Source organism: Harpia harpyja, chromosome 14, assembly GCF_026419915.1.
Source record: "Harpia harpyja isolate bHarHar1 chromosome 14, bHarHar1 primary haplotype, whole genome shotgun sequence".
Taxonomy (NCBI): Eukaryota; Metazoa; Chordata; class Aves; order Accipitriformes; family Accipitridae; genus Harpia; species Harpia harpyja.
The window spans coordinates 30,442,964-30,459,745 of record NC_068953.1 but is presented as its reverse complement, the minus strand read 5'-3'; the positions used below and the strand labels follow the sequence as shown (position 1 = coordinate 30,459,745).

Below are 16,782 nucleotides of genomic sequence, written 5' to 3'. Positions count from 1 at the left end.
TTGTGTTTATGAGAAAGAAGTGACAAATTCATAAATGTAGTTAAATAAATGTTTTCTTGCTGTTTCCTTATAGACATCCTCAATATAGGAAAAAGCTTATAAAAAATAACTGGGAAGAAGGATTTTTGTAAACATTGATGCTTGACTTAGTGTTTCTTTTCTGTGCTGTGCTGGATGGATTTGTTGCTCTAGTTGCCTCATTGTAATTTACTGTTACATAACACTTCTCAATTATTGCATTACTTATGCATTTTGAATGTGTGTTACAGAAACAATTTCTAGCACATTTTAGGGTAGTGATTTCTAAGAGCCTAAGTTATTTGAGGATTAAATTTTTATAATGTTGGGATTCTGTTGTATAGAGCAAAACAGTATTCTAGCATGTGGTGCTGCCTCCCTTTCCCTCACCATACTCCTAGTGGGTTTCAGTATATTTGCTCTTTTTCAGCATGTCTTTCGTTTACAACACTATCTTAAACAAAACACTGTTAGTAATTAAGCCTGGTAAAGGCAAACTACATATCTAATTCAGCTGGAATTCTTTAAATGTGCCACTAAGAGTGGCATCAAAAAGAAATTGTATTTTTTTTTTTGCCTTAAAAAAAAAAAATTGATGAAATGACAACCAACAAAAATTCTGAAACTATACAAAATTTAAAGAATGAACTCAAAAAATCTTAAAAACTGTTAATGGAAAAAGACCTGGAACATATCCTAGTGGAATGAGGGAAATAAGCTCTAGTTAAACAGAATTAGAAATAACTTTTTAAGGAGGAGAAGTTAGAGTAACTTTTCTTCATTCTAAAATGTTTGGCTTCATAACTAGGAAATAATATAGCTCCTACTTCTGAATTTTGTTTAAACAGTGTGTCGTAGGGATAAAGTTTCTTTACAAAAATTCAGTATTGATGCATTATGGTGCAACTGTTGATATAAACAGAAGCAGAACAGGCATCTTGGTGAGGTAGGAATTCTCTGGGAGGGGGTGGGTTGGTGTATGTTAGCATAGCTCCACTATAGGCACTGCAGCTGTACTGATGAGTGCTAACTGAGATTTTCTTTTTTCATATACTGAATTTGTTTTTACTGAAATGTCATTACTGGATTTTTATTTCCTTCTATAGGAATTCATATGCACTGGTTTAAAATCAAACCAAACACTGCAAGCCAAAGTCAGTATTTTAATAGAAGACGAAACAGCAGTGCCTACTTGAATGAGTCTTTTCAAATAGAAACTCTTGTTGGACAGTACCATTGCATACTACCAGTTTCTTGTGACTTGTGCACAGAATTGTGTAGCTGAATAGATTATTTCATATCTACTCAGCCTTTACATCCCATTTTTCATTTCAGAGATTTGATGCCTTTCTCACTCATAATGTAGAATGTAAAAAATTGCAAATCATTACATGAAGTTAGTTCGTCAGTTTGCGTGACATTTTCAGAGTCTTCATAAGTATGCAAAGTTTTATACTTGGTGTCAAGTCAAGAACGCAGTCTGAATCCACTGTGGTATGAAAACTACATATGCATTCCTTGACACAGTTTTCTGTGGGGAACTTGCACTGCTTGGATCAATTAGAACAGTCTGACTGGCAATTTATTTTCTTAGCCTATCTTTGTATATTTTTTCTGGAACTCGGGTTATAGAGGTGGTTGTTCTAAAAGCTCACTGCTGCTAAGCCCTTTCTTAGCTATAGCAGAAACAATCTGAATAATAATTTTAATTAAGACTTCTGGGGGGAGAGGTAGAAATTGCCTGTTATTGTAGGTCAGTTAAAGCAAACCTTAAGGACACTGTGTGTCTACATGAAATGTTACGAAAGAATTCTGCAGGAAGGCACCTACAACATGAAAAGCTGGAAACAGCTGCCAGGTTTCAGCCAGGGGTGTTACTCTACAGCTGTCTTGGGGCCCTCCCTCAGTCTGGGAATAGCTAAAATGAATAGTAAGGGCAAACTGTGACATTAGACTTGTGATTCTTTTTGCTTTCCTTGCAGGGCTTATGCATACCTCCATGACAGGAATTAGTGTAAGAAATTCTAGTTTGCTGTGCTCTTTATCTGAGCAGTCTTTGCTGTACATCAAGATTTAACTATAATTCATGCTATAATACGGGATTCTGATCAGAGTAGCAAGATAAATAGTGTTGGTAACTCAGGTTGAAAAACAGCAGGCTTTTGGAATGGAAGCTTTGTGTTGTGCAGTTCAGCCCACTTAATCGGTGCTTCTTTTGAATTACCCCTTCCCTGAGGCTCTAGAAAACAAGCTGTGCTAGGATACGAATTGAAGCAAACATTTTGCCAAAGCACTGTCTGAATATTTTGGCAGCCTCAATAGAAAGCTTGGACAGCGTTAATGCATGCTACAGTTCTGGAGCTGTTCAAGTGGAAGATTCAGTGACTTGTTGAAAGTATGGTCTTATTTTTCAATTCTTGCAGGGGAAAAAAACCCCAAACCTGTTGTTTCAGCTTTGCTTTGCTAGAAGAGTTTAAGAGCGATACTTTTGAGCCACAAGCGTGCTCCAAAATGACTGTGTCCTGCTGTCACAGATCAAGATTTCTGCTTTGCTGTCGCATGTTAGTAACTTCCTGAAGAGAACAGGTTGTGGCCTATTGAATACCGCCGTGCTCTGTTTCAAGCAGAAGTGGTGTTTTATTATGTAATGGACAAGTTAAATTATGCCCAGAGTATTCTCAGCAAGTTATTTCTAACCTTTTCATAGCATTTATGAAACATGGAAGCATCACATATGATGCTTACTATTTCCAGACATGTTTACTAAAAAATCCTGCTGAGTACTGGCTGAAAATCTTTCTCTCAGACTGTAGCCATTACAGACTATGAAATCAAAGGCTCAGTTCCTTTTTGAGACCTCTTAAGAGCAGATTATTCATGACTGACCCATCTCAATTTCTTTGAAGTGTCATGCTGCCAGCATGCAGTGCTCTGACTGTCTCCACATGGCAGTGGTTGCCAGCATGATCTGGAGTAGGCCCAATGAGCTCGGCGCCTGCAAGGATGCTTCTGTCAAGATGTTATGATTTTTAAAAGCTTGGGAGAAGTCAATGCTAGCTGTGAGCCAGTTTTATAAATCTAGATACATCCTTCTGTCTCTGTCCATGTGTACCACTTCCCTGCTTAGCCTCTCTGACTGTCCCTTGCATTTCAAGTCCAATCACATTGGATTTGAGATTAAGGAGTAGAAAGAATAACCTTTTCTAGTTACTGGACAGGGTTTTTCTCAACTGACAGTTTCCCGTGCTTTCCCACAGATAACTACAAATTTATTTTCCCCTTTTTGCTAGATCGATTTAAGAAACCCTTCTGATTAAATATTTCCACAAATAAGTTATTATTCCTAATGTCATGCCCAGTATTCATAGATAATAGAGATTTTCCAGCTCATTAGAAATGGATATTGATTAGTTCTTCAGTCAATAACTTTCATAACCAGTAAGTTTTCTGAGGAACAGGATGTTTTCACTGTGGCTGGAAGTGTGATCTGACACATCAGTCCTGCTCCAAAAAGCCATGATGCCTTGTGGTTAGCTGTTTTCATTTGGCAAGTGTAGACAGACTAACTTCTGATGGACTTAAAAATCTTCGGATACTTCAATGTCATCTAAGTAACAAGAAAACTTTTAACTTCCCGAGGAATAAACAGCCAGAACAAAATGTAGGAAATGCTATACACTGTGTCCCTCCTGTTATTGTTGAACTAAATCAAGTAACTTGCACCAAAAATAAGGACAGATCACAATGTTAGAGAAAAGCAATAATGCTAAAGAATGGTAGCAGCTGCAAAAAAAAGTAACTTTTGTTGCATCTTCCAATCAAAAACCAGAGTTAGCAAGGAAGAGTTTACCTCCCTCCTATGAAAAACAAGCGAAGCAGATATTTCCCAATCCAAAGGATGAAAAGGTAAATTAAATTCTGCACTGAAATTCTTTCCGGCCTCACCCCTTTGTACGCCTGCCCACATCATGTTAGATGAATGATGCAGTTTTATAGTCCCATTTGTATCATATTTGTGTGGGTTTCACTGTTATCTAACAGTGACTAGGAGGTATCTTCAGGTTGTCTGTTGCCTGACCTTCTCCATAGACTTTTAATTGACCTAATCCTGATAATTTATTTTTGCCAGATTATTTCCGTCTAATGCAGCACGTATCTTGTATCCTTCATAAGCTTGGCATTGTGACCTTTTGGAGAATCATTATCTGTATTCCAGGTATCTGTCCTATAGAACAAGGTGGAAGGCAGCTGAGAACCTTCCTGCCCTGGAGGAGAAAAAAAAAATATATATTTTTAAAGAAGTTGCAAATATTTTCCTCTGGCTGTTTACAGTGTGTGCTTTAATCGGTTTAAACAACCTGGGCTGACTAATGTGTATTGCAGCCTACTGAATCACCCACATGGGCAAGGCATAAAATGTAATACTGTCTTTAGCATGAGTACATGCACATGTTTTCCCAGAGATGTCTGTTCATTCATATTCTAACTGCACATACGAAATTGCTTCCTTTTTCAGTTTTTAGATTTCTTACCTTTTCTTATTCCTTTCATTCTGATTTTTCATGTGTCTGCTTATTCTAGCTGTCTGCTGGAGATTTTTGTTATCTCCAGGAAAACCAAACGATACCTTAAAGAAATACTCAATTCTTATGATCCTGTGTGATTCTTATTATCTCCTCCTTTATCTTTCAGTGGCTGTTTCTGAGGGCAGAAATAGAAGTGTGCTCTTTTTCCTTACCCTTCTGGAGTTGGAAGTGTTGCTGAATGAGTGGGTGGGCAAACTTCTGGATATTTCCCTCCTTCTGTGAATATGACCAGCTTTGTGGGCGAAATCCTGGTGGCTCCTGTGTCGACTGAAGGAGTTGGAAACTGTGTAAATCTATGTAAGACTGTAATTCATAATTCCTTGATACTGTCAGGAGCAGGTACAGTTTAGTGATGTGTTACAAATGGTGAGGTTAGGCTATGGGTAAGCTATGAGCTGGGTCCCAAAGTGGTCAGAATTGTCACATCAAAGAAGGATGGTGGGCATTGCTCTGAATTTCCTGTTTATAAGTTAGTGAAAAAGCATGGCACATTAACTGGTAAGGCATTGTGGCTTAATGTATTTATTAGAGGAACAGTTGAATAGTTGAGGAAGGAGTAAGTAGTATGGAGCTGGTTTTTTAAAAAAAAAAAAAAAGAAAAGAAAAAAAAAGCTTTATTTTTCCCAGCCTAGTCTGGAGTTTATTCACATGGTACAGATGTTTGTTTCACTGCTACAACTTGAAAGCAACTTCTGATGAGAGTTCAAAGAGGTAACTTGGGAGGCAAAAGGTCTCATTTCCAGGAGGGGGACAGGTCCTCTGAGAGAGTTCAACTGTTTTGCTCAGATACCATTGCAAATCTTTATTTATCTGCAGTATTTTCTTACCATGAAGCGTGAAAATGTTAGAAACTGCTGAGGGAATAGAGATAGTGCTGTGCTTTTTGCAGAGAAGTTGAAACTGCGCAGAGATACTTCTGGGTGGATGATGTTGGAACATCACCTGCAACATACCTGGTTTTATTTTCCATTTTTTTGCAGTTCATGCTGCCTTTCATTCTTTTATGTAACTGAGCCATTCTTTGAAATTTAGCCTCCTTTTCGTTGGTTTGGTTATGCTGAAATGCAGATGTAGTTGCAAAACTAACTGTTGTTTCCTTTCTTGGCTTCTCCATTCCCAGTTTCCCCTGGTTTTCTGGAAACGAAATCCAGAATCTGCTGTTTCCTTGTCTGGCCTGTTGTGTAAGGTTCTCACCACATCTGCAGACCTGTTGCTTCACTTACCCCTTTTGTGCCCCCTTTTTGGGTAGGATCATGATTTTATGCCTGGCATCTCCCATTATAACTCATTCTCAGAGTGCTTTGTGTGCCTGTCAGTTCTTCTTGCTCTGCAAAATTCTGCAGTTCTAGCAATGCTGACAGCTGACAAAGTGTCCTAGAGCACCTTCGGCTGAGATAGAAGTGACATCAGCATTTGGAAGCTAAAGCCTCACAGCCTGTTTTTTTGCATGTATTTTTGCAGACTCCTATATGTATCCTGAGCACCCTTAAAATGACTTAGATCCTTCCAGGAAAGAGGCAATCCTTAGACATTGATCCTACAGTTCCTTAGAATTCCTCTATAGTTGAAACTAAAAAGGTCATAACAGTAAAATGTCAAGTAAAACAACTGAGAGTAACCAAAAGATAAATGCTCAGAGCAACTGAATCTCTTCCTCTCATTTGTGAGAGGAAGAGGTATTTTCTTTCTTGTTACTTATGCTACAGAAAGTCCCAGAAATTGCAGGAAGTGTCATTTTGGCCAAAATTAAAGCAAGCCAGGTCAAATATTTTCCTAAGAAAAAAATAGCACAGCTCAGAGCATTTCAGTAAAGTGCTTATTTATTAACTCTTTCCCCCCAGCATAGCAGTTACTTGAATTTATAAAAAATCGTTGTCATAAATTGTTCATATTACATTTGTACGTATCTGGGAGCTTTTAGCCAAAGGCGCTTCTAATAAAGTGTTGACTAAGCAGGAACATTGTTTAACTTTCTGTGCCTTGTTTTGACAGAGCTGGCAAGTGTCTGACGGTGACCAGTTCTGCAAACATTAAGGTGCTGCTGAAGCCTTAGAGCAGGGTGAGGCTGCTCGCTACACTTCACCCACGCTAGGCAAGAATGTTGTTATTGCTTTGCTGTAGTGTGATGGGAGTGCTGTATGACAGGATTAGTGAACCGACTCCTTTGAGGTCCAGATCACTTTCTCAGTGCTTCTTCTGTAACAGATCAGGTGACCTATAAAACAGCTTTTGAAGTTGTTTAAGTCTGTGTAGTGCCTGGGTGAGAAGCTTTTTTAGTATGAGTTTACTCGCGCTTGCAGAATGATCAAACCTGTAAAAATGCCTTATTAGCATGTACTTGTATTTACACATTGTCCATCAAGAAACCTGCAGTATCTTCCTTTTCTGTCTGTGTGGGATTTGGACTCCTCTTCTCCCAATGCCCATGTCAAATCTTTAATCATAAGCATGCAGCCTCAACTGCTTTTTAAGAATAAAGCCATATTTGGGGAAACCTTCATTTGCAAAGCATTTTTGAACTCTAAATAGCGTTGACTTTTTCATGGTATATTTACAAATATGGCTCGATTAGATGTGAATACAGTGGAACCTTCTTAAGCAGACTCCAACTTTTTTGCCTATTGCACACTGCTCTTGCTGTGATAGATGCCAAGGGGTGTAACCACCCCTTCACTGCGATCCCTTCATCCATTGAGGGTTGGATCTCGTTTGCAGGGGGAGTATGCAGACTTCACTGCAGTTTGGCTTCTACCCCTAGGACACAGCCTAGTAAATGTCCCAATATTCCAGTGGGATCTGGTTTTTCCAAGCAGAGAAGGCAGGGCCAAGACACAACTCCTTTTTGTAAGATCTACCTGAAAGCTCAGTGACGCTTGTAGAAGTTGGACATTGTTAAAAGTTAACTGTAACCCTTGGGTGTCTACTGTCCGTCCCCAAAAGGACAATGTGATGAAATTCTGTGGTATCTTAAAATATGAATTAATTATTGGTCTGATACCTGTGTTTTGACAAATTCGAATTAGTATGTCTCTCTATAGTTGTGTGGTATATCCTACCATGTTAGTCACTGGCTTTATGGCTGGCTATGCTGCAGATCCAGAATGCTGGGGTGATGTCCGAGTTGTACAGAGAGTCATTTCACCTGGTGTGAGGAGGGAGAGTGGGTTGAGTCAAATAAATGGTTTTATTTGAGTAGTTTCATACAGAATAATGGCTTTTTTGCTCTTGAGAGGGCTGGTTAGGTGGTGTAGTGGGGGGAGGGCCCCCCCCCCCCCCCCCCCCCAAGCTTCCTCTGTTAAATATGTATTGCTTCTCTGCAAAATGGGTTGGTGTTGCAGGTGTGGTCTGAAGTCATGTCAGATGTAATACCTTATATTTCAGTCTTTGCCAAAGAATGATTTTTCTCTTCTTTAGAAATCTATGGTAAAGATGGCTTTCACCGTGGTACCCATGGGGCAGCGCAGTGTCCTCGAGTCTGTAGAGAGAAAGAAAGAAAACGGCAGTTTGCATTAGAGATTGCTGTATCCTCCTTGCACCTGAGAGAAAAGGATGTAAAGCTATGAATGGAACCAAACAGCTGTGATACATATACTCCATCAGTATTACATTTTTGTATGAAAACACGTTAGGAACAATGTAATTGTATTAAGGCACGTGGGTGATTTAGCAGATGCTTTAGATCTGCTCCTAGGTAGGTGATGCACAAATCTTTTCTGAAATGCTGTTTGCCTCTAGGAATAAATGGGCCATATGAACTGTGTAATTGCTTCCCAGCCATGCTGTCAGGCAGCACCCTCCTTAGACATGGAGACATGAGGCACACCTCTTTATCTCTGACCACCTATCAACATGAATGCAAACAGGTGACACGTAAGCCTCTTGGCTGTGTGCTAAAGAGGTGGTGCTAGAAAAATACTCCTACTGGAAGTACTATCTCCAGTGTGCCCTAACTATTCCTTTAGCAGAGTTTGGGGTAAGTGGTATACTTTACTTTAAACTGATGTGCTTGAGGACTGTCTGATTAAGAGCATGTTCAGATTTCCTGACTTTTACACTGTGTGTGTGTACACATTTTTATTTGCAGCTCAATGCTTTTTTTTTTTTTGGCTTGTGTTTTCATTTATTCATCTCTTTGTGCCGCTTTCTTTTTTCCTTCTCCCTTCCATCAGCTCTGTAGCAGCACAGAAGTTGCATGTTTTGTGCAAGGCCGGTTCAGAAAGCATGTTCCCTGTCCCCATACTGCACGGGGGAAATCCTGCATGCCAAGCCAATTTCCTTAATTTATGCAGGAGCAACACTGCCATAGTCTTGAATGTTTTATCATTGGAGGCAAAAATACGAGCCTGTTAGTGTTGATGCCTGTTAATGTGAAAGTACCTTGGACTAGGAAATACACTGAACAAGAGCAGCGCTTGCTTTGCAGAGCATCCCTTCTTGACAAGCCACAATCTGGATGTGTGTGTATGTGGAGGCTCCAGAGCGGCAGCTGTACAGGCATAGCTTAAGTGATGGCCGTGGGGGTCCTGTCAGCTATGGAAAAGACCAGTGGAGTTTTCCCAGCACTTGCTCATAGCCCCTGTCCATCTGCATGCTAGGTGAAGGGCAAAGCCAGAGTTGAATGGGATTTAAGGAGGGGTTTACAAAAGGCAAACCCTGGTGGGCTTGATGTGGAGCCTAAAACTGTGTTCAACAGTGAATTTTTTCAGCCAAGGAGTTCCTACTCTAAAAAGCAAGATTTGGGAATGATCATTCTAAAATTAATTCAGATTTTTTTTATTCTGGTAACCTGATGAATTCTAATTGTATCACCAGTTTTTCTCTGAGTCTTCCTTTTCTACCTCCTACTCTCCTGATAAACAAGGTACAGAAATGTGGAAGGAAAGACTGGAAGGTGGGAAGCTATAAAGCCTAATTTTAAAAAAAGCAAAATTGGAAGGAAAAAATGGGATGGGTTTTTAGTAGCAGGGCTATGACTTTTAGAAACTCCACAGCCGTTTTCGCTATGAATATACTGTGCTGTGAATTTATTCTTATTTCTGTTATGTGGAGCTGGATGTGTCTGGGCACTAGGACTGCAGGTCTCGAAGTAGAGGGTGGAGATCACTTTTTAAATATTTGTACAGGGAGGAGGACAAGGCTTGAAACTGCTATGAAAATAGCTCTTTGCGTGTCTGCAAGGATAGGTTAACTGTGCAGGGTTTCACGAGAACCACTCCCTAGAGATGTCTGAATAATAGATTGACATTATGGGGTGCAGTGAAAGGTGTGTGCATTTCAAAAGCCTAAGGAGAAATTTCCTTCTCAAGCAAATCCTTTAGAAGGCATTTTTGTGCCCTTCCTGTGAAGGGCTCCTAGTCCTCCATCAGTCATTTGCAAATTATATTTGTTACCAGCCATATGGAGAATTGAGGTTTAAGTGGTCCAAATGATGTGGCATGTTTGTCCAAACAGGTACTCTACAAATCATATATGACACTAGGAATACTTTTAGGTTTACTTCCCCAAGGTCTAACCTTGACTGTTCTGTTTTAACCAGGGCTTTCATCCAGCTCTGTCCAGTGGAAGGGTGCAGCTGAACCGTAACAGTTTCTTACAGCTCCAAGTAAGAGCTGTAGCGCCCTTTCTTCCTCCATAAGGTCTTGCACAGGGCGCATGATAAATTAGCTTTCTTACAACATAAATTAGCAGTGATTAGGTGGCACTATCATTTGTATCTGTTACTGAAAGTATGTTCTATATAACTAGCTAACAAAATACCAACAAGACAAGGCAAATACTTCTGCACAGGTGGGATAGCATAGTAAAAGACATGAAGCTAGCTTGTCTTTGTATAATATACTGGCCCTAAGATTTGCATTTAAGCCTTTTTAAGCAACAATTAATTTAGGGGTATTGAAGCTGAAAGAACATGTACTTGAGTAGAGGGGGAGCTTATACAGCCTTTTGTCCTTGGAGAACATATGAAGGCAAAAGAAACACCATATAAGAGATGAAGTCTAAATCCAATCCAGTCTTTAGCAAAAACCTCCTTGCTTGCTTTTTAAAGTATTTTTCCCTTTCTTCCAGTGCATTTCAATGAAAAGACTTTGTAGAGCTACAAGGTAGGCGATCGGATTTTACTTTTTTTTTTGTTTACCTTCCCCAACGGGGGGAGGATTTCAAAACAAAACCAAACCCCTTTTGCTGGTATGTGTGAGTGTGTCTAATAGATCAGGGCTTTTAATTTCTTCTAAAAATGTGCTTATGTCAGTGTGTGGCTGCTTGTTCAACTTGCTTACTTGAATATGCTGCTCCTTCAGACTTGCGTGGTAGATGCAGCCCTGCAGTTGTGGTGTATTTATGTAAAAAGCTCACTGATAACTATTACTGTGGGGTTTTTTTGTTTCAATCTTTTACTCTATTGCAAAACTGTATTAAAACACAACAGTGGAAGGTGAATTAGCTGGCTGTGGCGTGGCAGTGAGTGTCAACTCTGTCACCTAAAACTGCAAGGTTTTACTGTCGTTGATGGCATAATGTAAAATACGCCTTGGCTGACTTCAAAAGTGGAAACGGCAAAAAAGTGTCAGATGCTTTCCACTGACTCTTCAGTTGGAGAGTATCTGGGTGTAAATCTGACCATTGTCTGTGTTTGATCATGGTAAGTCCAGTCATGGCTAAGTTGACTAATTACATGTCTGTCTTGTAACCAAGAGCAGTACTAATATAAAGTTGAAGCTTTAAAGACAGTTATGGTTTTAGCTTAATGATGGTGATTGATGCCCACATACTTGAGATAGGGAGTTTGTTCCAAACCTTAAGCTGTGAGTTGATATTCAAGAAATGAATTGGTGTTTTGCCATTGATGCAAACTACTGCAGCATTTGACTTGAAATGAATAATTTTATCTTGTTCAAGCTACAAATAGTTCTGAAAATACTTACAGTTGAAAGAGCAGATTTGACTTTTTTTTTTTTTTTTGTATTTTATTTCATCATCTATCTTATTTTTTGTATTTTGGTATCTGTTCCCTCCTTCATAAGAGGCAATTTAATGCCAGTTTTATGTTGCTTTTAGAATGGTTATTTTAGGCTTATCTTTTCATGTTCATGTCTTTGAACACAACATAAGGCAGCTCTCTACTGTTTGTTTTGGGGGAAGAGAGGCTCAGTAGCTACTCAGCAGGAAAGTACTAGTGCACTTGCATCACTCTTTCTAGTATACATGAAATTTGCCAGTGATTTTTGTTATACATTCTAGCTGTTACTGCACTTTGATCCGACTATATCTAATATCGTTATTTTTTCAAAGACACAGAAAGGATAGAGAGAAATTTCTTAAATGTGTGTGGGCCATGGGAAAAAGCGTGCGTTGTTTAATGGCAATTCAGGATCAAGATTTAGTTTAAATTATTAACTCGCATAATGATAAAAACTTTAAAAACTTTGAAAGTTGGCCCTCTAAACAAACAAACAAAAAAACACCAGCAAAGCCAACAACAACAAAATGTTGCTTGTTTATTTTTCCTCCTTGTATGAAAAAGCTTTTTCAAGACTGAAAAATAGCTATTAATAGAACATGATTGTAATTTGTATTTAAATATAGTGGGCAGTCTGGAAAAAGATTTTTTTTTTTTTTTTTTTTTTGCATATGTTCATAATGTCACAGTGAATATAAGGTCAGAATTGCATTGCTGGTATGCTTAAGTAGTTTCCATGCAGGTTCTGCAGTTCATGTTCCAGACGTCTTGAATACTTTGACCTTGATTTTCAGTCGTTCCTGAAGAAGTTAAAATTGTGTTGCCTTCTCTTTCTAATAAGAGGAATGTAATAAAATTAACTATGCACTTTTTCAGTCACAGATGAATTTGATATTGGTAATTGGCATAACTGAGAGTTTAAAGTGAAAGCAGTTTAAAAGAGTACAGAACTGGTCCCACTGCTGGATGCTTTGTAGTTCAAGTAGTGATTTAAATATTTGTCAGAAGAAGCCTTGGCACAGTTGTTGACTAACTAATCCTTTTCGCTTTGCTTTTTAAGGTGTCTCCTGAATTCTCACTATGTCTGATGGGGACTATGATTACCTCATAAAATTTCTAGCACTTGGTGATTCTGGCGTAGGAAAGACCAGCCTTCTTTACCAATATACGGATGGCAAATTCAATTCCAAATTTATCACAACGGTGGGCATTGACTTTCGGGAAAAGAGAGTGGTGAGTTTTCACAGTGTGCTACTTTAAAATGGTATCTGTCTTGGTGATGGCTAGAATCTATTTTTTAAAAATCAGACCTGCCGATCCTTATGTGTAGGCATGCAATCAGTAGTTACTGTGTACTTAATCTTGTGACAAGGAAATGATCTCATTTTACCTGGTTATTTTTGTCATTGTTGTGTGTTGTCCCCTCCATTTACCTCAAAGTTAAAGTAAGAAGAGCTGATTCTAAGCAACCACTTCTTACTGCTCAGCAAGTGATGAGTGTTATCTACTCCCTGAGTTCTGCACATAGTACCTGGAGTAGCACTTTTATTGCTGAACTCTCTTCACAGGGAAGGATTGGTCTGTAGTAAAAATGTTTTTGCTGTTTGTGAACTGAAGTGCTAGTGAACAGAGACTGCAATGTTGATTTTAAAACTGTTTTAAAACATGTGAATGAAATGGGGTAGCATGATACATGGAGCTCATCTGGCTTCCTAAGCAGTTACCACTACCAGAGGAGAATTGTGAAAAATAAGGTAGGGTTTTTTTTTTTTAAACCCTGAATTATTATTAAACTAGGCAAACGTACTTTTGATATGAAGCTGAGCACTGCATTATGATAACCAGTTGGATGCTGGTCCTTACTGCACTGAGAAATTGAGTTGGCACAAGTTTTTCTCATTCTTATGTAGAAGTATTAAATGCCTTTCAGTGTAGTCTGATGATTTCCCAAGTGTCCAGAAATCTGGATGGTGTAATGAGCATTGTGCAGACTGGCTTTTGATGGATGTCATGCACCTCAGTAGTGCAAGGAGTAAATATCTCAGTGAAGTGTGAAACTGGTCTCTTGAGTAAGTTAGTATTCCTTTTGTGGGAGAGTAAACATGATGGGTTTACTCGATCAGCAGATTTGATAACTCAGGATAAGATTTAGGTTTCAGAACTTGAATCTTATAATCCACAAATTCAGCAAGTTTATGTGTCTCTAAAGATACGTTTGTAATTCTGTTAATCTTAGGTATAACAATAGTTGAAGGTAAAGAAGATGACCTAACATGAAGTGTTCTAAACAAGAAATTAATCTATTTTTATCTGATCCTTCCAAAGTTAACAGATGCCCTTATTTATATTTTCATGCTGAGTAAACTCTTCAGCTTTTATTATCATCATCCAATTTCTGCTTTTTAAGCTATGATGTAAGATCTACCCTAAGCTCTTTTTCAGCAATGTTTTGGCAGCTAAGAAGAGATGTCCGTATCTTTATGAGTATATCCTGTTTGCTAATGAGGTTCTGTTAGTGGTACAAATACATTGCCAGATGGCATGATCTGATCGTTGCTTTCTTATAATTATATTTCAATTTGAACACAATACAATATAATAGCAGAAAAATAGAAAACCAAAATACTAAAAATTAAGCTTGTCTATTGAAACTTAATGGCTGCTCTAAATATCTGTTTGGAGTCCATAGTCTATTGGATACTGTTTTTCCAGTTTCACTTTTACCCTTATTTTTAAATATTCAATTGGATGCAAACTTAAATTACTTTTGTCTTGTAAAGCAGAAGGGATTGAGTTGTAGTTGGGATCTTTGCATTGGCAATGCTACTTTTGGTGCACTTAATAATCTTAAATGTCAGTTATTTTGTGTTCTATAGAAGCTGGACTGCTAACACTCAGTCTTGCAAATTTACCTTTTACAGGTGTATAGACCCAATGGGCCAGATGGCGTTGGTGGCAGAGGACAGAGGATACATCTTCAGCTCTGGGATACTGCAGGGCAGGAAAGGTATGTTCCACCCCCCACCTAGCAAGTAAGGCAGTTGTCATCAAGCTAGATGCAAATGGAACCGAGTACATGAAGTCTCTTTATTGATTGATGCATTTTAATTGTATGACTCAAGATGGGAAAGTGCACTTACTTTAATTTTAACAGCAATGGAAAGTTTCCTATGAATGCGCATTAAATTACAACTCTAATTTACAGCTGTAGAACATTAAAACTGTAATTGTTGCTTTTTGTCTTTTGGAAACTTCCAGTTTATTTTTTCATGGCCAATGCATATAGATGCTTTTAAAGCTCTTCTTTTTTCAGTTTTCCGTAAATTTTTGTAAATATGTTGAGGTCTTGGCAAAGTCAGACAGGTGAAATCACCTCAAGGATTCCTTTCTATTTGTCTGTCAAAAGACTGGCATCCTAGTGATTGATAGTCTTAAAATCAAGAACTGATGTGTATAGGGGACAAATTTCTGTTCAAAATTTGAATTTCATTTCTTATTTTAATTTCTGAATCTTGATCAAGTCATGCTTTATAGTAGAAGACTTTGTGTAAAGCTCTCTCTAGTGAAATGTCCCCTAGACTTCCTTAGGCCTTGATTAGACTATATTAATGTTAGCAATTCTTGTTATGCAGTCCCTACATCAGCAAAACAATTATGATGAATATTTCATTCTAGTTAATTCAGTCTTGAGTTACCTCAGTTTTATGACTGTATGCAATTATATTTTCAAAGTAACTTCTCAGATGAGCCAACTAATTTCATTTTGCTGGTCTAGGTTTCGTAGCTTGACAACGGCTTTCTTCAGAGATGCCATGGGGTTTCTTTTACTCTTTGATCTGACAAATGAGCAAAGCTTTCTGAATGTCAGGAACTGGATAAGTATGGCATTTCTTTCTTTCTTCTTTTTTCTTTCTTTCTTTGTATGGGCTATGTTTGTAAAGATGGAGTCTCACTGAGAAATAGAACTGAAAATACTGGTTTTTATAGTTTTCTCAGTAAAAGAAAGTAAATGTTGCATTCAAAATTGTAATAGCTGCTAGTGGTGGCTTCTAGTGCTTACCTGAAATTCAGCTTTGCCTGTGGAACTTGAATCTTAACCTATATAAAAGCAAGCTGAGTGAACATCATATCCCTGGCTCTGGTGATATTCAGTAATTTAAGTGTGCGGAAAGCCTGTGCAAAACTCTAGTTTGACTCACCTGAAGCTTTGTCAGCAAAACTTAACGGAAGGCAAATGTTACTAGGCTGCTGTATCTAACCGAAGGAGTTCCCAAACTGCATCATCCATGAGGAGAAGGAAGTATATCCTTTCCTGGCAGCTCACTGAAGATGCTTAGTGAGCATAACTCCTTAAGCTACAAATACACAGCTTCTGTGCAAACTTTATCAGGCTTCTGCTCCCCTGGCTTGTTCCCTGGCTTTCTCACTGCGTACATGATAGTGGATGTTCACCTGTTATCTGGCTCCTCAGTGCAATAGCAGAAGTCCTGTGAGATAACAGAGAACATACTTGTTTTCTTTCAAAGAGTAATTTTCCTGAAGGACTTTGTGTCCCCTGAAATGTGGTAGTGTTCTTAGTGAGCTTTATGTGTGACAGTAAGTTGTGGCCTCTATTCATGTTGTTGCTGCTGTTAGGTCAGCTACAAATGCATGCATATTGTGAAAACCCTGACATTGTATTATGTGGAAACAAGAGTGATCTGGAAGACCAAAGAATGGTGAAAGAAGAAGAGGCTAAGGAACTTGCAGAAAAATACGGGTAAGTAACTTCCTTCCAGTTATTGCTGTGTTTAAAGCGGAGTGAAATATTTTCTGTAATGCCTTTTCTGTATACTGAAAGGTTATTGTGAGAATAAGCATTTTAGAATGCTTAACTGGCCAGTGTATGATAATCTTTTTTTCTGTCAGAGATTATAATGTTTTCTGCACTGCCTAAAAATTCATACTTAGTATTGCACTAATCTTGCACTGGAAATTGGTTAATCTTCTTCTTTCCTTGCCAGTAAAGTAAGTAAATTTTCACAAACATTCTGGAAAAGACATATAATATAGCTGGAGAGGCAGGTGAATGATGGGGGTCTAATTCTTTGCTCTTGCCTGTGCTGAGGCTGTCTGTGGGGCACAGAAAACCCAGGTCTCTTACAAAGTGAAATGCAAAAGAGCATTTGGTGAGGTGATGAGTGTCACATCAGATTTCAGGGAAAACAGAAATAATACCAT

At 38.5% G+C, this 16,782-nt stretch overlaps 1 protein-coding gene across 11 annotated transcripts in view; it reads left to right on the top strand.

Moving 5' to 3' along the window:
• The window catches only part of RAB27A (RAB27A, member RAS oncogene family), a 36,237-nt gene that overhangs the window by 14,787 nt on the left and 4,668 nt on the right, over positions 1-16,782 (top strand). For 6 of the 11 annotated variants that reach the window (XM_052807081.1, XM_052807079.1, XM_052807084.1 and 3 more), the window contains 5 exons: positions 10,671-10,705; positions 12,623-12,795; positions 14,484-14,569; positions 15,338-15,441; positions 16,198-16,321. In XM_052807081.1, coding sequence (XP_052663041.1) covers positions 12,643-12,795; positions 14,484-14,569; positions 15,338-15,441; positions 16,198-16,321 — 467 coding nt within the window. In that variant the 5' untranslated portion in view covers positions 10,671-10,705; positions 12,623-12,642. Of the gene's footprint in view, positions 1-8,497; positions 8,578-10,670; positions 10,706-12,622; positions 12,796-14,483; positions 14,570-15,337; positions 15,442-16,197; positions 16,322-16,782 lie in introns of those variants that run through there. The other 5 variants (XM_052807087.1, XM_052807086.1, XM_052807077.1 and 2 more) reach the window with 2 other exon arrangements.